Here is a 22,361-nt window from a genome sequence, read left to right on the forward strand (position 1 = left end):
GCATCATATCTTTTAGCCTTGTGATACGTTCCATGGGGTTTTCTTGGCAGGAATACTGGAGCGGGTTGCCATTTCCTTCTCCAGTGGACCACATTTTGTCAGAACTCTCTGCCATGACCTGTCCGTCTTGGGTGGCCCTGCACAGCATAGCTTATGGCTTCACTGAGTTACACAAGCCCCTTTGCCACAACAAGGCAGTGATCTATGAAGGGGTATTAAACAGTACTTAAACAGAAATTTTAAAACCACTTTATTTTGGGAAAGAGTTTCTTACAACAGAAAAGGAAACAAGCATTTGTTGAAAAACTCACAAATGACCTAAACATAGAAAACATGCTAGGCTTTCATTTACCCAATTATACCCGTTGACTCACATTTAACTTCGTAGTTTTTTTTCATATACAAGAACTTATATATGAAAAATGTAAGAACTTCCATGTGTTCTCAGCTACAGGACACTATGATTTTCATTTTTACTAAGCATTCCTTGGTTGCAATCATCCACAAACTATGTTAGATTTGTAGTGTTAGTACAGTGGAGATATTCAACATGGATACCAACATGGATAACAACGTGACACTTGTTACAGATGTAATAAAAAAATCAATAAACATATTTTTTATAAATTTCAGCAACTTTGTAACCCAGTGTAGGTCAACTGAACGAAGGAAAGTATTATAGAGTAACTGTGTGATGCTATGTATGTTTACTTATGAATGCATTCCAGTGAGTTTAATGGGACTAATTGTTTGTGTATTTAAGATTGCCACTTTGGGTTCAATCCTATGCATGTTTAGAAAGAAAAAAGTCTGACAACCCCCAGCATTCCCCAGCCAGCATGAGAATGCTGGGAGTTGTCGGACTTTTTTTCTGTTTAAACATGCATAGGATTGCACCTGAAGTGGTTTGAAGACTTCAGAAAACCAAATGTACAGGTGAGGCGAGTGTCCATTTCAATGCAGATTATTTACAATGAACTTGTAGTACAGAAATGAAAAGCAGAGGTGAGTGCATCTCACCTTAGAACAGAGATAACTATCTTATCTTTCATACTCTAAGCCACTAGCTACTCTTCGGCATGCAAAATAGATGATATGATTGCAAAACACATGAACAGATGTCACAACAAATGCACAAAGAAATATTTAGCTTGTGGCAAGTTTTGCCCAGATGTTGCTTTTGGTCAGATCTCAGCATAAGATACATGGAGATTGTGGTTTTTATCACTTTTGTGGCACACTCCAAGGAGAACTACCCTCAAAATTAAACAGCACTTTTGCTGATGTTAGTAGGAGCTAGCGAGTGGAAGTAAGACCATTTTAATGTGTGTATGGCCTTTAAGGAATTCAGAATATTTTGTCTGCTCAAATTATTAGCAGAAGAATTCATCAGGACTGAGAGCATTAGGACATTCAATCAGAAGTGTTCCACGTGAATAAACATTCAGTCACATTTGGGTTACTGTAACTAATCTAGGCACATCTCTTACACTCAAGCAAGTCAGTTTTCCTAAGGATAGTCAATACTTCTGTGCTATATCAATTATGATGCTTAACATATTTACTTAAAGGTAAGCTCCCCTGAGTTTAATGGGACTTGTTCCATCTTAACTGTGCTTAGGATTGGAGCCTTAATAAAGAAAAGCTACTACCAAAATTAAAGATCAGTTAAACCATATAACAATGGTGAGACTAGTGTCATTTAAAAAAAAAAAATCTAAATAAATAATCCTCCATGAGCTACTGGCAATTTTCGTTTCACCTGGAGAGAAATCCACTCTTATTTCTCTAAACCAGGGGTGAGAAACCTGTGGTCCTCCAGATGTTGTTGGTCTCCAACTCCCATCAGCCCCCGCCAGCATGGCCAATGATCAGGGATTGTGGGAGTTGTAGTCCAACAACATCTGGAGGGCTCAGGTACCTCACCCCTGCACTAAAAAGTATAAAAGCTACTTTTGATTGCTATTGGTTAGCCTGGTTTCTGAACAGTGCATACATGAGGATACAAAAACAAAAGTATAAAAATACCAAGTCAACAATCAATTGATTTAACAGATTATACACACAATTCGAATTACATCAGTGATTAATACTTTTTGAATTTTTTGAAAATGTTATTGCAGTATTTAAATGGCTCATCTTTACTAATTCATCACTCTCATAGGGAAACAGCAGCCATTGAGGACTGCTATAGAACTGAGACCAGTGCTTTGTGTAAACTCCATTGTGTGTAGTAGTTTGTGTAAACTATTATCTACAGTGGACATAGTCCATTTTGTTGTGCATACAGGAAATACTGGCCAAATATGGCTAATGTACAGGGGAGGGCGAAATAGTTGCTCTTGAGCATGTTTCCACAGGTACAAAAACAGAACATTTTAGACGATGCACTTTTCCGCAATAACTAATGAACTTGGTAAAATCAAACAGCAGGGGTAACGATACCCCAAATGGTGTTATTTCAACATTGGTGTGTGTGTGTTAGCAACTGTTCAGTTATCAACAGTAATGCTGTAACAGCTTGAAGACAAGTGATGAGTTTGCAGCTCATCACTTGGGGGGCGGGATTTCCTGATTTCCTGTGTTTTGGAGAAGATAGGGTGTTATAATCTTGCATCATTAGAGCTTTCGAACATAGTTGCTGTGCTTTAACAAATGTATTCATCACCTTTGTTGCGATTTCAGCTGTTGTGATTGCCACCTCTTGCCCTGGAGGACACTGCCTTTACATTTCCAGTCAAAGTTAAGAGAATCAGCCACAGTTGCACCTTCCAATTCCCTTTGCGATTCTGTTGTCTACCCACTCCGATTGCCTTGGTTCGCCACAGCTATTGAGGGATGGGGCCTTGCAACAGGACGTCAGAAGAATGGGCCTTTCCTCCTGCTTGAGCTGAAGATCTGAAGTCCAGTGTAAGAGGTGGAATCCACCCTAATGGGAAAACGTTAGCACATGATTTTAGCTTTCCTATTTGCAGCTTTTGCCTTGTGTGTGTGTGTGTGTGGGGGGCCAGTGGAAGCAAGGCAGCACATGGCACAAGACATAGTATTTTTCCTGCTACAGATTGAAATGTCTAGGAAACAAGGGTGTGAAAAAGAGAATTCTACACTCTAGACCTGCCTATGGAGCTTTCTGGACTGAAAAGCTGGTTTGGGGTAATTTCTTCCCCAAGAAGAGACCATCTTGAGCCATCTCTGTGAGCTGAAACACAGAGATTAATTCCCCAATATTTTTTCCCCTCAAGAAACAAATGATGTGGAATTTTAGCAAAATCCTAATCAGACAAGTCTTCATACAGTTCCACAACTGCAACCACTTTCGTTTAAAAGAACAATGCATAGGATTGAATCTGTCGATTTTAATTCCTTTCTCTACTGTTTAGCTCCAACATTTAAATATGTGCCTTACTGACATCTACTAAAATTTGGCCTTGACTTTTAGAAGGGCTGGAACATAGTCCTGAAATTATACTATAAAAATTTGCCATGTCAACCCCTTCCCAAACGTAAACTGCTAATTATGTGAAGGATACATTTTGTGTTAAGCTGTGACATTGCATTTGGGAAGGAAAAAGCCAAGCCATAAAAAGGACATGTAGGCAGTGGAATGTATAAAAATCTTTTAACTTTGCTGCTGGTATTTATTTTAATACTTTATTTATATTACTCTATGAACCAGCTTTGTCATACTTAATATTGCTTTAAATACTCTCCAAAGGCCTTGCTACTCTACAAAATGTATTGCTCACAAATGGAGCAGGATGCCTCCCATCTATAGTTATTTTCGCTTTCACTGTGGAGAGAGGCTAGTGTTAAGTATGAAGTGGCATGTGGGCAGGATAAGGGCCCATTTACATGTGTTAGCTGCAACATGTCTCTCCCTTTACCAGTTTACACAATCAACAGAGCCAGGTAGTAACGCTTATCCTGGCCTATAGCAACTTGGGCTGGAGGTCGTTGTACTTGGATGTTTCTCCATGTTGGAAAAAACCCTGCCTGAACAAAAAAGAGCTAGGCGGAATCCTTTCTTCCATGATAAACTAATTTTCTACATACAAGGAGCATGTTTCTATTATTGCTAAACATGCAATCTCTAAGCTATCGCCTGAAGTGACACAATCCAGGAAAAGCTTTACCATTCTATCTTGTTGATTGTATAAACTGGCCCTAATAATATTCAGTCAGATGAAGGGCAAGATGCCCAACTCAAAAATGAGTTTTGCTACAGCAAACATGAGACCAGTAACATTGCTGTGGCTATTCCATTACAGAGCTGAAAGATGGCCCTGGGTACAAAGCTTAATTGGTTGCTTGCCCAACATACCATGTTCAGAACTTAACACGCTGAAGTATTCAGTCAGTGCCCTTCTTTCTTACTGCACCTTAATTATATTAAATACTGCCCCAATCTGCTACATTTATTCACTTGTATAAAAAAGTGACCAAAAAAAGGAAAATAGTCTTCTTTTTAAAAAGTCAGTTTCAAAGTTCATCATATAAAAATGCCAGCAAACAGGCCCACGTTTCTAAGCCTGATATACAAATGTGTATTGATCCTATGAAAATAATTGCCCGAATCATATAATAAAAACAATACAAAAAAAGTACAAGATTGCATTCAAATACATACAACTAAAAATAACCCCCTTTAAACAGTCTTGAAATGCCTTGGTCATAGAGAATAAGGACTGGTGGAATTGCCAGCTCATAAAGCGTTCCTCGGGACTGTCTCATCACTGTTAATTAATGAAATTCACGATCCGGCTTGAGGATTCAACGGTGAGCACCGTATTTCGAAGACCAGTCAATTCGTCCATGGACTGGTTGAACGGGAGGTGGGCGTGGCAGCAGTCCTGATGTGTTTTTCATAGGTACATTAAATGATGGCATCCCGATATGAGGTCTGACAGGCTTCAGAGAAGTGTATTCTAGACATGAATCAGAGAAAGGTTCAAAAGGAGAAAATGGGGTTAAATTTGGATGTGGAACTGGTGACTTTGAGGGACGACTTTCCTAGAACCACTCCTTGATGACAGCTGCCCAGGCTGGTGCCACCACTGCCCCTCTTAGTCGTATGAACAGGATGGCAGGACGTTTAGGACTGCAGGGGTCCCAAAACGAAGTGCTGTTAGATCACGGGTGCACAATCCTTTTGGCTCTGAGGGCTGCATCTGGGTTACGCTGGGGGAGGAGATGCACCCATAAACACAAATGTAATTCTTCCCAATTTGGACATTTCCCCACCAAGCAAATGGAGCACAGCACAGCTCTAGGCATGTCTCCTCGGAAGTAAGCCCCAGCACAACAGCTTTCAGGCATGCAAAGCACAGCTCAGGTCCATGCATATTTACTCAGAGGTAAGCGCTACCCGTAACAAACGAAAGCCAAGGGCCACATGCGACCCACAGGTTGTGCACCCCTGCCTTCGATTCTAGCGCAGCGGCACTGCTGCTGCACTCCATGGCATCATTTCCAGATGCAAGCAGAACTTACGAGAAGATGGATCTCTAGGAGATGGATCAATAATTGGTGCTAACTGAACTCTCTGGCCAGCAGAGCCAACTTCCTTTTTCAGAAACGAAGGGATATAAGCCCCCACAAGCCCATTTGATCCTGTGTGGCCTGAAAGAAATTGCAAAAAAAGGGATGAGGTCAATGCAGTGGGTCAACAAAAACATTCGCAAAGCATTATGTTCCTTTTGCAGTTGCCTCCTTCAAGGGAACATCAGTTAATCTAGCTGTTGTGCTACAATCTGACATTCTAATTTAGCACAGTTTCAAAGTCAATATTTATTTCCAGCAACCTTATAGATCATACTATTTTTGACACATACACCAAGCATGTATTCCTATTATGCTGTCTATGAAAGAGAAAAATAGTCAGCTTCATGGAAACATCTCAAGTTGATCACTGACGTGGTATGTGCCAACTCACATTTCATAAAAGGGGTTGCTTGTTGAGAGGCACTCCCCATGCCAAAATCCCACCCCATGTAAAAAGCTGGAAGAGTTTCTAATGTGTAAGCTTTTCACATAAGGCAACTTCCTACATGAAAGACAAGATTGTGCCGTCAGGTGCAAGGACTGTACCATGCCAGCAACTGAGGCTTTGAATTGACCCTTTTCTGTCTTTGAAAAATTTGGTCTTTCATGTATGTGACACTGCACAATCAACAGAATTTACTTCTATCTAAGGCTGCAGTGCTATACAAAATTATTGGGGAGCAAGTGCCATTCGACTCAGGGACTTGCTTCCAAACAAAGTATGCACAGTCAAGCTATGAACATATTCAGGATCATGGCCAGAACGCTCTTTTGTAAGCACTTAATTCAGGAGAGGCGTGGGAAGGGAAAGCCATCAAGGGCAGAGCAAGAAACAAATAGTGGATCACTTTTTTTGTTTGTTTAAATGGGTGTGGGCTCATCACTCTACCCATTTTGTCTGTCTTATGCAATCTCTTCCCAGCAGCGAAGCTGTCAATATATCACACAAAATACAGTCAATATGCTACTGAAAGTATGTAGAACTAAATATCAGTGGCAAATGTATTTTGAACTTTTAATCAATTTTATAGCTGTTTGCACCCAACACGGTGCTTTGAAAGTCTTCTCATTAATACACATCCTGGACCATTAGGCCCAGTCATATGAATGGCACCAGAGATGTGGACCAATGGAGCTGAAGAATCTGGCCATCTCCATTCTACACCATTATTTTTTTAAGAATACCCAACCAAGGACTTGACTGGCATATCAGCATATTTATTAAAGCTTGGTTTTTCCAACAGCAGAGAGATCAAATCACATTTGGGAGGTCCGATTGTACTCAGCGTACCAGCATAACTGACAGTCCTGTACAAAGACTTTTCTCACCACCCCATTTACTTGCACAGTCCCACAGAATGTTTCAATAGCACTTCTTACTGGAGTTTAGCCTGGCAATCCCTCCTGCCACTGCTGATGTCTTTCCAGGCAAATTAGAACTGGGCCACGGATTAGATGGGATGGAATCTTTGCTTGAACTGGAGACTAAATTATTTCTTGTGTTTATTCCTAGGATAAGAAGCAAGCTGCTGTTAAAGTGCTGCAGGATAACATTTATTTAGATGTCTTGCTCCCCTGTCCAATTTCTGGGCTGCAGTAGGTGATACCAACCAACATAATTACTTGCAAACATCAGTGCGTGATTGGGCAAGAGGGGCAGAGGAGTGTTTTCCCTAGGGGGTGGCAGGATGTTTAGGACAGTTCACCCAGGTAGGTCTCTAACTGTAAAGGAAGGAAAGAAACAGGTGTGCTGGAACACTGAAGGTGAGGTGAAATATTCAAAGGCTCACCTGTATCACCATTGCCTAGTCACTTTAGGCAGCTGGATGCCACTAGCATCCCGCTGGCTTAGAACATAAGAAGAGCCATGCTGGATCAGACTAAGGGTTCATCTAGTCCAGCATTCTGTTCACACAGTGGCTGACCAGCTGGCTCATAAGGAACTCATAAACAGGACATGAGTGCAACAGCACCCCCCCCCCCATCCAATGATGATGTGGACTGTGCTAACTGACCCCCAATGATCTGCAGCCTCTGGGAAGAGGAAAAGGACTTTCTATTCCCTCCGTCAGTTGCCCATTGGATGATAAGGGCCTTGCAGTGTCCCACCCCTATTGGCAGAAACATGCCTTGCTGTGAGTGCACAGGGTTGTCTTCTGCCCAGTTTTTGTAGAACTTATAGATATCCCTCATGACTAGGATAAAATTACAGAAATGTGAAGGACATTAAAGCATGGCTGCTGTCCTTGTAGAATGTAATCTGGACAATTTCTAGTGAGAGACTAGAAAGAGAAAAGAGCCAGTTGTGACACACGGATTTGGATACAGGAATCTTAGGGTCAAATCCATGCTGGGCTACGAAACTCAATGTAGAGCCTTGAGCAATTCACTTTCTTGCAGTCTAGCCTACCTCACCAGATTATTGTGACATTAATAAAATAAAAAAAAAATGTATTCTGAGTTCCTTGCAGAAATGATGTTACAAACGTAACAAACAACATCATCATCATCAACAGTTTTCAGGTGTTTTAGAGCCAATCATAACTGAGGATAGTTTGATCCAATACCTAAGACTCATTAATACCAAAAAAAAAAAAAATGCCCCAAACATTCTATGTTGCTAAATATGCCATTTGCAAAAATGCATTTTATAGCAAGTTTATGACATTTTGAAAATACATCCTCAAGAACCTCTGCTGGCCTTAGGGCGGATGGCTTAAAGAAAGGTGCCTTAATACAAGGAGCAGCCTGAGGCCTCAGTCTATTGATTATCAAAATCTAACTGCTATATTCTATGAAGGGTCATAGTAAAGATTTTGGGTTTTTACTAACCAGGTAAATACCTAGAATGTTTCAAGTAATGTTGCTTGGCTGCAGAAACTTGTAATGTTGGGGTGTCCTGCCGAAGATAGGAAGGTGCACTATTTCCAGTCCCTATGCAGGCTGAAGGCTTCAGATCCAAAATACTCTCAAATCTGTAACCAAAAGCAAATGGCCACATTTATACACAGCATGACACACACCACTCTTTCCTATCGATTGCCATAAACTCAGGCGTTCTGGCTTCCAGGCAAAGAAACAACACATGCAATGTGTCTTCCCAAGGAAGCTGCAGTCAAATTCAGACAGCTCCCATGCAAATTGAGACATACCTCATTTGCTCCAATGCTCAAATAAAGAAATGTTACACCTCAACATGCCAAGTGAAATCAGACAGAAGAAGAGACACAATGCATAGAGGCCGTCTGCCATGCCTTGGGAGTAACACCAAGCCAAGAAGAGGGAAGACAAAAAGCCTACATGTAGGATTATGGGCGATAATTGATTAAGGCTGCAATCCAACACACACTTACTTGGAAGTAGGTCCCAGTGAAAGAAATGGGACTTCTTCTGAATAAGATTTGGGCTGTCCTTACCTGGGAGCAATCTCCACTAAACTAAGTGGAACTCACTCCCAAATAAGCACGCATATTTATTGTTTTTAATTTATTTATTATATTTCTATACCGCCCAATAGCCAAAATTCTCTGGGCGGTCCACAATTAAAACCATTAAAAAACAACATGATAAAATACAATATAAACAGTTTTAAAGGTTAAAAATACAGTATAAAACAAAAATAAAAACCAAAATAAAGCCTAGCAGCAATGCACAGACTTAAAATACATTAAGGGCGCAATCCTATGGCCACTAGTCCGCAGATAGACAGCCATAGGATAGGTCGGTTCCCTGAGAACCTTCACCTCCTCCTGTGCTGCCTTGTAGGCAGTGCGGAATGGCCTCATGCTCCGCGCTTGGAAGAGGAGTGTGAAGTGGCAAAAATGGGCCATTCCTGGGGGTGTGCTCAGGAGAGGAGGATGGAAGTGCTGTTCCGACACTTCCTCTGCATTGGCCAGCATCCTCCCCACCCCCTGCTCCGCCTTCCCGTGGCTAGACAGCTGAAATCAGCTGTCTAGCCATGAATGCAGGGCGGCTAAAGCATGGAGGGGATGATCCCCTCCGCACTGCTCCTGCCCTGCATTGGATAGGCGGACACCTCCAAGTTCAGAGGGGGCCACTTATCCTGATAGGATTGAGCCCTAACAGATTTAAAACAACAGAAAGTGAAATACTAAAATGCCTGGAAAAATAAGAACTTCACCTGGCGCAAAAAAGAGGAGAACGTAGGCGCGAGGCGAGTGTAGGATCAGACTGCATGACTGCAATTTTTCACACATGTTCTTTTAAATTCATTGGACTTTAGAGGGATCAATGCATCCTAACTATGAAGGGACACTGCCCAAGACACTAAGGGCATATTCACACAGGATACTAAAGAGGTGCTTTTGAGGGTCTCTTGTTCCATTCAGGCCATGCATGAGTGTGAAACAAGAGAGAGATGGTTTTAAATGGCAAATTGCAGCCAATGTATGTTATACAGTCATAGGCTGGTGTAAATAAAAACTGATGTAAGCCTCACGTGTGAAAACACCAAGACCCAAAATCCTATTCACCCTTATTTGAAAGTAAGTTAAAATCAGTGAGAAGTGCAGAGCAATGACAAGTATGTTTACTCAGAAAAAAAAGTCTCACTGCGTTCAATAGTTACCTACTCCCTAGTAAGTGTGCATAAGATAGCAACCTTTAAGTAAATATGATTAGGATAGGGGTATAAATGTACAAACTAAGGAGGTGCTAACGGAAGAACAATTAAATCTGCACATGCAGGGGACACACGAACGGGAGGGAGGGAGGGAGAATAATAACTTGCCTACAAAGAGCTTCATCATTCTGTCCTTTGCTTTTAAAGTCATTTCTGGCAAGTGAAGAATTAACATCACAGACTTCCAAGTCCTCCCATTCCTCAGAACCTTTCAGTGTTCCAGTAATGTGTCCCCATCTACGCCGGTTCTTTGGTTGGAGTTCACCATTTGTTTTCTCCGTCCCGGTGGCTGCTTTCTGACATTGCAGGAGGGGAAAATGAAACAGAACAAAAGCATATGAAGTTTGGAATTGCTGAATAAGAGAAAGTTTGGAAGAGCTTCTAACAGGCATGGAATGGTGCATCTCTCTACTGCTGCTATAATCTGGTCCCACTGGGCATCTCATATGTCAGGGTGAGAAACAGGTTTTAGGTGTCCATCTCTCTCTCTTTTTTTCTACTTTTCTAACCCAGTTCCTATAAAATAAAGTCATAACGATATGGAAACTATTGCAGGTAGATTAAATTATGTACAGAAGTTTTTAATTTATTTTTTGTATAGGATAAAAGATCCAGGCAAACCAGAACTCCACCTGCAATTAATAATATGAAGATTTATTAATATTGATGCAAACGTTAAAACAAAGCGCACAAATGCCAAACTGATAAAGGGAGATCAAGATGGCTGTAAAACAATGCCAGGCATAAAACCAATGATAATGAAAACTAACTCAGAGTAGATTAATTCTAATGATATTTGTGTATTTAATCCAATACAAGGGCATATACAATCCATTGGTTATGGCTTTTGGTTTAAGCTTTGTTTTTGTTACATAGAACATTTTGCTTGTGTTTAAATCACACACATACACAAAACAGCCAAGCAACTCGAATTACGAACAAACAATGCTAGTAATACAAATTCAGCGGAAAAATGGGAAAAGGTTTTTGAAGTAGGAGAAGATGACACCGGAGTGAAAAGGAAGCATGGGGTGTGAGCCAGGAGAGTTCATACTGGATCTGAGGAGGCAAAGCATAGTCTTAGCAATGTTTTTATTACATGAGGAATACTCTGCCTAATTTTTGGTGAGGAAGTGATATTGTGCCATCATTCCCTCCTTACCTGTCATTATCCGGACATCCATGTACAGTAATGTTTCCATAAGGCATATGACCATAAAATCTAATATGCATCGGTCTGAACAGTGTGATCCATATGCCAGACAAAAACTGGGAATTGACCATACAGTCTGGGCCTACCCACATGGGATTATATGCAGCGATGCTACACCCACACCCACACACAGACACCCAGTAGCCTTGGAGGCAGGATGGGCACACCACTGGAACAGAGAGGGAAGGGATGCTCTTGCTGCCCCACCTTAGGCAGGAGAGAAAACGGTCTCACCAGGGAAATGTTGATGGTAGGATACAGCCAAATACCTCAAAAAGCTGGGTCCCAGCTTTCTTCATCCAAATTGGGAGATCTCTGGCTTCATTTCATGGTTATACTTCATTCTTTTGCTGATTAGCAGGACAGATATTTCCTTCACCCAGCAATCGAACTGAGGAGCAGTTTTTATTCTTCCTCGTAGGTGCATCCCAGTAATTATGAACACACATTAGCACAGCAAAGCTCCATCCCCTTCTGCCTGCTCTACACCAATAAAACTCCAATTTCTAATGGTCTGGAAATGAAGTCAAAGTTTCCAAGACCATCACAGAATAGCATTCTGTGCAACATCATGCTGCCTCTGCCTGCCAAAGAAGGGGCAACTGTGGAGAGCTCAACAGAGTCCAAGTCAAACTCTTTGCATGCAGAGGGAATCCAGGAACAAACAAAAGCGATTCTTCTATCTCCATTTAATATGAATTGCCTAACACAGATGGCTATTCCTGTTGAAAACACTAGAGCGAGAGAACAACAGATGTTCACATTTTTAAAAGGCACAGATCTCAAAGACTGGGTCTTACCTGCTGAGGATTCTTACTGTGGATGTCTGGCAAGGCCACCTGGCTCGGCTTGTCTTCCCTTAGATGGTCCCTCACGGAGGAGTCACCTTTGGATGGGTATATCAGGGAGTGGGAGGGCTGGTTCTGCTGGCATGGTCTGAACGAAAGGCGAACTTGTGCTTTAGGTGGAGGCTGTGCAGGCGGAATGGGCTTGATGTGGACTTGTGCTTTATCAGGAAGGTCTCTCTGTTGTTTTCCCACCTCCTGAATACAGTGAGAGGTGCCCAGTGCTTGGCCAACCTGGAAGTAAGGATATCGAAGTGCCTAAAACCCAAGGGAGAGAACAATTATTTAAACCAGAAAAAGCAAGCAAGCAAAAAACAGCAATGTTTCAGCCTCAATATTCAGAGCTGTGTGCATGCCACAATCCTGCAGAAGGTCAGGAAAGGCCAGAATATGGCAGCATGTGCAAAATTCAGCTTCCTGAGTCTCCACTTTTATTAAAGAAAAAGAAAACAAGTTTCTTGAGGCTGAAAACATCAGCATGGAAATGTGTGGGCAGCAATGCCTGCTGAAATCTCAGAAGGGAGAGGGGCTTCCACATTCTGCATCACTTCTTGCTTCTCCCCATGACTATCAAAAACCAGAATTCTGCAAAATAATAAAAATGATAAAGAACAAATCATGCAAACCAAGAACAATTAAGAAAATGTGTTCAATTGGCATAAATTATACAGGGTGCAAAATCTGGGTTGGCTGGGTATAGAATTTTAACTTTTTTTTGCCGTGGTGGGAATGCTAGTACAGTCTTCTCTCTGTACAGCTCATCTGTGGTCTCATCATATAAGATAACTTTATTGTACTACAGCTATTTCTCCTATTTTCATTAGGGCAAGACAATCTCTATTCTTCAAAATGTGGGTTTCACTGTTCTTGCTTTATATTTTCACTGAAAACTAATACAGGATCTAATAGGGTTGACAAAAGCACCTCTTCCCCCACGCTGTTCTGGCATAAACACAAAGCCCAATTTTATGTGTCCCTCTGATGAAAAGCAGGGATGCGGGTCAGGGAGAAGGAACAGGATCTCTCCGTATGCCAGTTGCTGGGAAACATGAGCAGGAGGGTGCTGTTGCCCTCATGTCCTGCTTGTGGGCTTCCCAGAGGCATCTGGTTGGCCACTGTCAGGACAGAATGCCAGACTAGACAGGACTTTGGTCTGATCCAACAGAGCTCTTCTTATGTTTTTGGGAAACAAGGTTGTGTATGTAGAAATTGCAAGAAAAACTGTTGCAGCAGTGGCGGGCAAAGAGGTTTGTGGCCCCACAAATCAGATGTGTGTTCCCCTGACCTGGGACTGGTAGCAAAAGGAACAGAGATAGTAGTCAGAAGCATGCAAAAATGTTGTGCACCTTCTCCTCCCCTACAGCTTGGAAGCCTCCTTCAATCCTGTGTAAGAGGCAAGGAGTGACTTGTAAAGACATGCCTACGAATGATCAGCAAACCTGGCTCGCTGTCGGACGCTTTTTGGGGTCCCACTGCAGCATGTCTCTCATGAGCTGAATTGCCTCACCACTTGCGTTAGGGATGAGGGTCTTCAAGTTATTCGGGACGCACTGAGGCCAGCGGAAATTCATGGCACCTGCGAGCTGGTAGCCTTCGGGCCAGTCATTCTAAATAGGATTAACGTAGGCTAATTGTTAAAAGAATGTCTGTGTAGCTACTACAGCCCTGCACAAAAGGTTACCCTCTTGCCTTAACATGCAACATTTCCAAAAAGGCATAAAGACCTGGCTAAATAATCAGTTCTCCTGGGATCAGTTTACAAGCACATCCTTTCAAGGAACAAATCAGAGGCTGAACTGATTTAAGAAAGGCAACGACACCTAGCAATATCAAGGACTCCTAATTTAGTTCTTTTTAATCCCAAGATAAGTGACACAAGAACAGTAGCAAGCACCGGTGGGCGGAGCTCGATTCCACCGAGGGACTGTAGCTCAGTGGCAGAGCATATGCTTTGCATGCAAGGTCCCAGGTTCAATCCCTGGCATCTCCACATAGGGCTCGGTAAGAATCCTGCCTGAATCCCTGGAGAGACACTGCCAGTCAGTGTTGACAATACTGGGCTAGACAGACCAAGGGTCTGACTCAGTATGAGGCAGCTTCCTGTGTTCCACAGATAAATGGACAGTGTTGGCACAGAATTTAATTGGAGCCGTTTTTACCACCTTGAGAAAAGTTAAATAACTTTAGGTCTATTTCTTCTGAGGTGGTAAACCTGTGTCTGGGCTGGACCACTTTACACTGCAGGCAAGGACTCACAAGACTGAATAGCAGCCCCCCGTACAAAACATTCCCTCCACATAGAAATTAGATGTTAAGGAGAAGGGTTCTAGCTTAATCTTGTCCCTAATCTTCCATTTGTAGGAATTATTAAATTTTGGGTGGTGAAACATTCCATCCAGTGATGTGGTATGGAAAATATCTTGTGGAAATATTTTAAGTGCTTTATTTTTCCACAGAAAATTTTCCGTTTTATAAGTTTATTAGTAAAAATGAATGGATGCCAATTGCAAATACAATACTATGCACGCTTGGCAGTTTCAAAATTGTAATTAATGTTTTTCAGGTGAATATCCCTAGCAAGTATGTGAGAGAACACATATACATCACTGAAATACATATATCTTTTTGGATTGAATGGAACTAATAAACAGAAACAGCAAAACTGAAGGTCCCCGAACAACCTTAGTTGAAGAGAGTTGAATTCTGCTGAAATACATGAGTTGTTGTCAGCATATTGTGCACTGTTCTTTGGGTTGCTAAAATTAAGAACGGTGTCAACAGTTTTCAGTTCCTTTGTTTTTCTTAAATTTAAACAATTTAAGGGAATTACGTGGTATTGCCTTTACATTTTTACAAGTATTCTAATAATACCTTCTACATAATCTAACATTTAAATCATGCTAAATGTGCTTTAATTTTTTCTCAAAGATTTCAGGTCAAATACTTGTGGTGTATTAGGCCAAAAAATTAACATGGGGTACTTTTTTTTTTTTTACCTTTGTTTACTAAATACAAGTAAAATAAATATGCTAAATTAGATTACCTCTAGGGCAGGAGTGGGCAACTTGTGACCCTCCAGACGTTTCGGTGTTTCAGCCCTAGCCAGCATAGCCAATGATAAAGGATGGCGGGCCACGAGTTGCCCACCCTTGCTACAGGGCATCAGAACATTTTACAATGCAAATCGAAAGTTTCCTTATGCAAATGACCCTATGCAAATGACCCAATTGGCATTGGAAATATTTTCCATATAAACTGAAAATGCTCCTATGCAAATGCCCCTATGAAAATGAACCTCATTTGCATTGGAAAATTTCCCAGAACATTTCTGGACAATTTTCCCATTCAAAATTTTCTGGAAAACCCACATCACGGATTCCATCATGTGAGACCCAACAGTGCCATCCTAAGTAGTACACCTCGATGCTTTACCGCCTCAAAAAGAACTAGGACTCAGTTTAAAGTTTTAATATGCTTTTCTATTACCAAAACTGTTCCATCATTACGCAGAGCAGGGGTAGGCAACGCTTTTTGGCTGTGGGCTCATTTGGCAATTTGACAAGCTTTTTTATACATTATCTCCTTTCTAGCACAGGTTGCTATTGTCTGTGTCACGACTGTTTAAAAGCGGAGACATTATTAACAATTGGTTATCCAATATTCAATATCAGGTCCAGAAAAATACTAAAGCAGGGTTGTACGCACAGAACATATTCCTGGTTGTACTCCTTCATGCATAGCAAAGACCTGGTTCTCATTTAGGTACCTTTTTTGGCGTTCCCAGTACTTGGCAAATCTTGAAAATAGTATCAATTTCGCTGGCCCCTGGGAAAAGCGGCCTGAGCGTGTAAACCTCTGCCATGATGCAACCAACAGCCCAGATATCAATGGGAGAACTATAGTTAGTGGATCTCAAGAGCACTTCAGGAGCTCTGTACCTGAAAGTCAAAACACAAGAAAATAGCAGTATTCATTGATAAAATACAGCAATCAAAGCATTACGGTGGATTAATATGTTGCCCTGAACAGTAACGGCAAGAGATCCCATTCTTTATTTCTACAGCAACAAGAGCCCTCTAAAAGGACACCCTCCATCCTCAAACACTGTTCAGGGCAAAGATACTGCAGCAATTATATTCATAGTGCTTAGGTTTCCCCCAAGACAAGCTATGTCTGTGCAGAGATCATTAGCTTCTGAAGTTGGGAGTAATGAGGTGCTGAGCACATTCTAAGCTATCTGCAGTTGCTTACAGCACCTTCAGCCCCACACAAGCCAATGGAAATAGAAACATTGGGGCCCATAAATACGAGGCAGACATACAATGCCGTGGATTTATCTTGCTACGTGTTGAACTTTGCCTGAGAATTTTGAAGGCTCCCACACCAACAAGCAGAGAACGCTAGAGCAGGTAGAACAGTGTTCTCTAAGCCCTTTATGCTTTCTCTGTATATTGGTGGAGCAGCCTTCAGAACTCTCAACTGACAGAGCTGCCCCATGGCAGGACTGCTCCCACGTGGTCCAAAAGAAATCATACAAGTTCTAGAACAGCCTTCCCCAACCTGGGCCCTCCAGATGTGTTGCTCACAGCTCCCATCATTCCCAGCCAACATGGTCATTGGACATGCTAGCTGAGACTGATGCAGGTTGCAGTCCAACAGATGTGGAGGGCCCAGGTTGGGGAAGGCTGTTCTGAGAGAGGTGATACACCATCTTGGGAGCTCTGGCAAAACAAACAATCCATGTTCAACTGTATAGAGTAGCTTCATCCATCATATTTGCTAGAGTTTTTTGCCTGCTTTTCATTAATGTTATGTTATGAAACACTGCCAAGTTCTGCTGCAAATAATTCACTGAATGAAAAATAATGCAGATTCTGTCCTAAAGAGTTTTCTTGAAATATAAGTGGCATATGTATCTTGGACAATACCTATAGCTGTGCCTATTGCTTTAACGGGGTGTGTGTGTGTATAATCAGTACCTCTTGCATGCTGCAGGGACAAAACCATCTCTTCTTCAGGAATTGCCGAATTGACCAGTTAAACCCATTGGGTTGGATCCAGATTTTGGTGTGTGCAACAGGGATGGCGGAAGCAGACTTTCCTGTTCCTCCTCCTTATGGCAAGTGGTGGTGGGGCTGTGATGTGGGCGGCTGAGAGGATCCCACAAAACCGTGCGGAGGCACTTGCGACCTGATTTTTGGAGATTCACCCCTTCACCCATACCCCAACCTACCCCATTCAACAGGGTCCCCCAATCCTCTGTGTAGAATTCGGGGGGGGGGCACTGCCATGGGGAGGATGTGGGGGGAAGTCGGCTTCTGCTAGCCCTGTTGCACACACCTAAATCTGGATCCAACCTCATTATAAACATATGTAACTTAATCATACTGACCAAGGAAGAAAGTTCAACAAAAAGCTACTGAGGCTCCTATTTAGTCCTGAACTTCAAAGTTACAAGCATGGTGGGAATTGGAGTAGTCTTCAACTCCACGTACAGCACAATCTGACTCAAGTATTTACCATCTTGTGGATACATAGTCTGTGTAGGGAGGTCTGGACCTAATCTCTCGTGCAAGCCCAAAGTCTGCTATTTTCACAAGTTCTGGTCCCATGCAAAGGAGGTTTTCGGGTTTCAAGTCTCTATGAAAAAACCCTGCAATTCAAATAAAAGCATTGGTCAGTGTTTTCTCCCACCCTTATTTTCCTTATTTCCGTGTGTGTGTGTGTGTGTGTGTGTGTGTGTTTTATGGCTAGTCCTCAGCAGGCTTGCCGACAGACTGGAAGAAAACCAGCCTGTCCTACTCCTGTGCAAACAGTTTCGTTTGCAGAAATCAGTAGATGGAAGCTTTTTATGGGAGGAAGATTATAACCTGCTAATGATTGCAGATCAAGCTGCTGTTAAAGGCACAGAAGTCTGGGCCAGTAAAAAAAGGGGGGCAGTGGAACCCCTAATAATAACTTGTTAATTTGAGAGAGTAAGAGAATCGAGTTCAGGTATGCCTGGAAGCCACACTCTTTGACTCGGAAGCTCTGTTTGCTAACCCAGAGTGTGACAACTGGAGGTGATGACTCAGTGTAAGGCACTCTGCGTATGCGAAGAGGTTCTGCCCTTTATTATTTCTGAGTATGTTCCACGGCTGATTCCCAGCATAATTAACAGATTCTGGGGTTGAATCCCTGCTCAGCATAAGTCCCACGACATATTTATTACTGAAGCCTCAAAAACTTTTATCTGCTCATTAACCACTGTGTTTAATAATGGAAAGGGCCACAAAAGAACATAATGTTTGAAATTCAGGGCAAATGTGCAGAAATAGCACATGGTGCAGTCTTTCCTGGACTGGTTCACTTCAGACAGCAGTTTAGGACCCTATGTTTGAACAGAGCTATCTGTACACAGAAATCCAGCATGCAGGGAGAATATCCTTCTCCAGGATATTCCATCTTTTAACATACCGCAAACTATATACATAGGGAACCATGTAACTACCTATCTGTAGTCTAAAGTGGCACAGTCCAAGAAGTGCTGTACCATGTGCTATTTGGGGACATTGTGAATTGGGTCACATTTAGTTACACAGCAGCAGTTAATTATAAATGGATCATTTACTTTGGTTTGCACTTTATGAGACTTTTTTGAGTTTCAGAAACTTTGGATGTTATAAGGAATGAGCTGTTCAGAAAACAATAAGCCCCAACTCCAAATATATAATGCTTGGCCCCTGTCTCCTTTCATTACTGCCCTGAATACACCCCAAAGGAGATAACATCTTTTTTTCTCTTTTAAAAAGTATACATGAATGTGAATATTTCTTTCCCTTTTCTACATGAAGAAAACAGTAATTATACTTAGCATCTATATAGTGCAAATGTTCAAGGCACTCCACCTCTAGTATTTTCAAGGGAGACATTATAGAGGTGTACAAAATTATGCATGGTGTGGAGAAAGTGGATAGTGAGATATATCACTCCCTCTCTCATAATACTAGAACCTGAAGTCATCCCATGAAGCCGATTCAGGACATAAAAGGAAGTATTTCTTTACACTTGCTCAGTCTTGGAGAAACTGGGATTGGAACCTTAGATCATTTGCTGTAATAAATTTGCTAGGCACTTCGAGGAGAAAGTTGCTCATATTCGCTCAGATCTTGATGCCACAGTTATCGCAGAGTCTGCAGAGGTGTCCAGTGCTCCGTCTGGCTGTGTTTCCTGGGATCAGTTTCAGCTGTTGCAGCCTGATGATGTGGACAAGACGCTTGAATCACTCTGGCCCACCACACGTAAGCTTGACCCTTGCCCATCTTGGCTTATACGATCTAGTGGGGTGGATTGTCTGGGTGGGTCCAGGGAGTGGTAAACACTTCGCTCTGTCAGGGGGTGGTTCCTGCTGCCTTGAAAGAGGCTGTAGCGCACCCTCTCCTGAAGAGGCCCTCCCTGGACCCAAAGGTGTGTGAGAACTATCAGCCCATTGCCAATATCCCCCTTTGGGGCAAGGTGCTTGAGCATGTGGTGGCTGGGCAGCTTCAGACGTTCTTGGAGGAAACTGAGTATCTGGACCCATTTCAGTCTGGTTTTAGGCCAGGGTACGGCACTGAAACAGCCTTGGTTGCTCTGACTGACTACTCCAGGTGAAAGACAGGGCGAGTGCTACCCTATTGACCTTCCTGGATCTCTCAGTGGCTTTTGACACCATTGACCATGGTGTCTTACTGGAGCGGCTCTGCAGGATGGGAGTTGGGGGCACTGTGCTACAGTGGTTCCTACGTGCAGGGCCTATTCCAGACAGTGGTATTGAGGGATTCCTGTTCTACCCCATGGCTATGAAGCTGTGGGGTGCCACAGGGTTCTGTTCTGTCCCCCATGCTGTTCAACTTCTATATGAAGCCACTGGGAGAGGTCATTAGGAGTTTTGGGGTGGGGTGTCACCAGTATGCTGATAATATTCAGCTCTATTTCTCCTTGTTGTCAGAGTTGGCTGAGGCAGTGAATGCGTTGGACCAGTGCCTGGAAGCTAAAATGGGCTGGATGGGGGCCAATAAACTGAAGCTAAATCCTGACAAGACAGAAGCTCTGTGGATTGGTGGTTCCTGAGTCTGGGAAATGGGTAAGTGAACTGTCCTGGACAGAGTTGCATTCCCCCTGAAGGAGCAGGTGCGTAACTTGGGAGTACTCCTAGATCCATCCCTGTCACTGGCGCCCCAGGTAGACTCCGTGGCCTGGAGTACTTGGGGTCAGCTTCGGCTGATACACCAGCTACCTTTCCTAGACAGAGATAACCTAGCCACAGTAGTACATGCGCTGGTAACTTCCCGATTAGACTACTGCAATGCACTTTACATGGGGCAGCCCTTGAAGACGACTCGGAAGTTGCAGCTAGTGCAAAAGGCAGCAGCTAGACTGCTGACCGGAACACCTCATAAAAACCATATAACACCAATTTTAAAGGAACTGCACTGGCTGCCAATACGCTTCCGGTCAGAATTCAAGGTTTTGGTGATGACGTTTAAAGCCCTAAGCAGCTTGGGACCTCGATATTTGAGGGAGCACCTCTCCCTATATATGTCTGCCCGAGATCTGAGATCTGTTGGAGAGGCCCTCCACTGCGTCCAACCAGTCAGTACAAGACATACACTATGGTGAGACATGGGAGAGGGCCTTCTCTGCTGTGGCACCCCGGTTGGGGAATGCCCTCCCCTTGGAAGCCTGATTGACGCAGATATAGGTCTTGTTTCGGCGCCAAGTAAAAATATGGCTTTTTACCAAAGCCTTTGAGGGCTAATTGCATTCCCTAGAACATTAATTTAACTGTTTTATTGTTTTAGATTTTAACTGGTATTAACTTATTTAATGGTTTAATATGTTTCTAGGTGTTCAAATTATTTATTGTTTTATACTGTTTAAATTGATTTTACCTGTACGCCAGCCTGAGATCTTAATGATAGAGGGTGAGATAGAAATGTTTTAAATAAATAAATACACAGTGCATAGTTAAACTAGGGAATTTGCTACCAATTTGGATGGCTTTAAAAGAGGGTTAGACAAATTCCTGGAGGAGAAGGTTATCAATGGCCACTAGTCCTGATGGCCATGTGCTACCTCCAGTATCAGAGGCAGTGAGCCTAGGTACACCAGTTGCTGGGGAACATGGGTGGGAGGGTGCTGTTGCACTCATGCCCTGCTTCTGGGTTCCTGGTCTCCAGCTGGTTGGCCACTGTGTGAACAGAATGCTGGACCAGATGGACCTTTCATCTGATCCAGAATGGCTCTTCTTATGTTCTTATTTCAGTAAATATTACAGTAGTGCTGTATAACAGGCCAGTATAATTATCCCCAGTACTGCACAGAACTACTATGGACTACACTTGGTTCAGAGATGCTAACAGACCTCTGACCACACAATTTGCTGTATTTTCTTTTAGCAAGGTAATCCTGGCAGCTTTACTTGAACCCTACAGCTCCCGCTGGGGATGGCAATGCATAATCCTCTAACAAGAGTAGGAGGTCAGTTTAACAATAGAACTGTTTATTCAAATAACCTGGCTTAACAGATACATTTTGTGCTGCACAATCCTATGCATGTTTACCCAGAAGACAGTCCTGTTGAGTTCATTGGGGCTTACTTGCAAGTAAGCATGCAAAGAACTGCAATCTTTATTAGGCACTCCAATAAATGTATTTTATCTACATATTATTTTAAATAAATTTAATACACTTTTTGGAACACACTGAAGAATCCTTCCAGCTTCATTCACAGTACTTTTGACAAGTCATTTTTACCTTTCTGAATCCAAACAAGAAAGTTTTATGACTGCCCAAATATTTCTAAAATATTCAGTAACATATCTTCCTAACATGCCATCGGAATAATCTCAGATACTCATCCAGTTTGGCATTTAGGTCTTACCGTGTTTGTGTATGAACGCAAGCCCTTGAAGAATCTGATACATAATATTCCTGACAGTGGATTCTGGAAACAATTTGTTCCTGTACAGTAGAAGAGGAGGAGGAAAGTTTATGTTCACATGTGGGGTTTCATCTTACCTATGCTCATTTATTTACTGCAGATACATCTGAAAGCTAGAATGGATAAGAACAGCTACACACATCACAATAAGCATGG

General features: G+C 42.4%; 1 protein-coding gene across 1 annotated transcript in view; it reads right to left on the reverse strand.

Annotated features, from left to right (window-relative positions):
- Nucleotides 1-234: 234 nt before the first annotated feature.
- The window catches only part of CILK1 (ciliogenesis associated kinase 1), a 29,623-nt gene continuing 7,496 nt past the window's right edge, over nt 235-22,361 (reverse strand). Inside the window, exons 4-13 of the mRNA XM_084826822.1 lie at nt 22,146-22,225; nt 17,762-17,894; nt 16,008-16,179; nt 13,681-13,848; nt 12,197-12,499; nt 10,292-10,479; nt 8,374-8,516; nt 6,922-7,050; nt 5,491-5,619; nt 235-4,925 (exon numbers count right to left, since the gene is read on the reverse strand). Of these exons, the coding sequence (XP_084682948.1) occupies nt 4,771-4,925; nt 5,491-5,619; nt 6,922-7,050; nt 8,374-8,516; nt 10,292-10,479; nt 12,197-12,499; nt 13,681-13,848; nt 16,008-16,179; nt 17,762-17,894; nt 22,146-22,225 (1,600 nt within the window). The 3' untranslated portion in view covers nt 235-4,770. The remainder of the gene's footprint in view (nt 4,926-5,490; nt 5,620-6,921; nt 7,051-8,373; nt 8,517-10,291; nt 10,480-12,196; nt 12,500-13,680; nt 13,849-16,007; nt 16,180-17,761; nt 17,895-22,145; nt 22,226-22,361) is intronic.

Source organism: Heloderma suspectum, chromosome 1 (genome assembly GCF_057233095.1).
Source record: "Heloderma suspectum isolate Gila_16-S chromosome 1, 16-S_ref, whole genome shotgun sequence".
Classification (NCBI taxonomy): Eukaryota; Metazoa; Chordata; class Lepidosauria; order Squamata; family Helodermatidae; genus Heloderma; species Heloderma suspectum.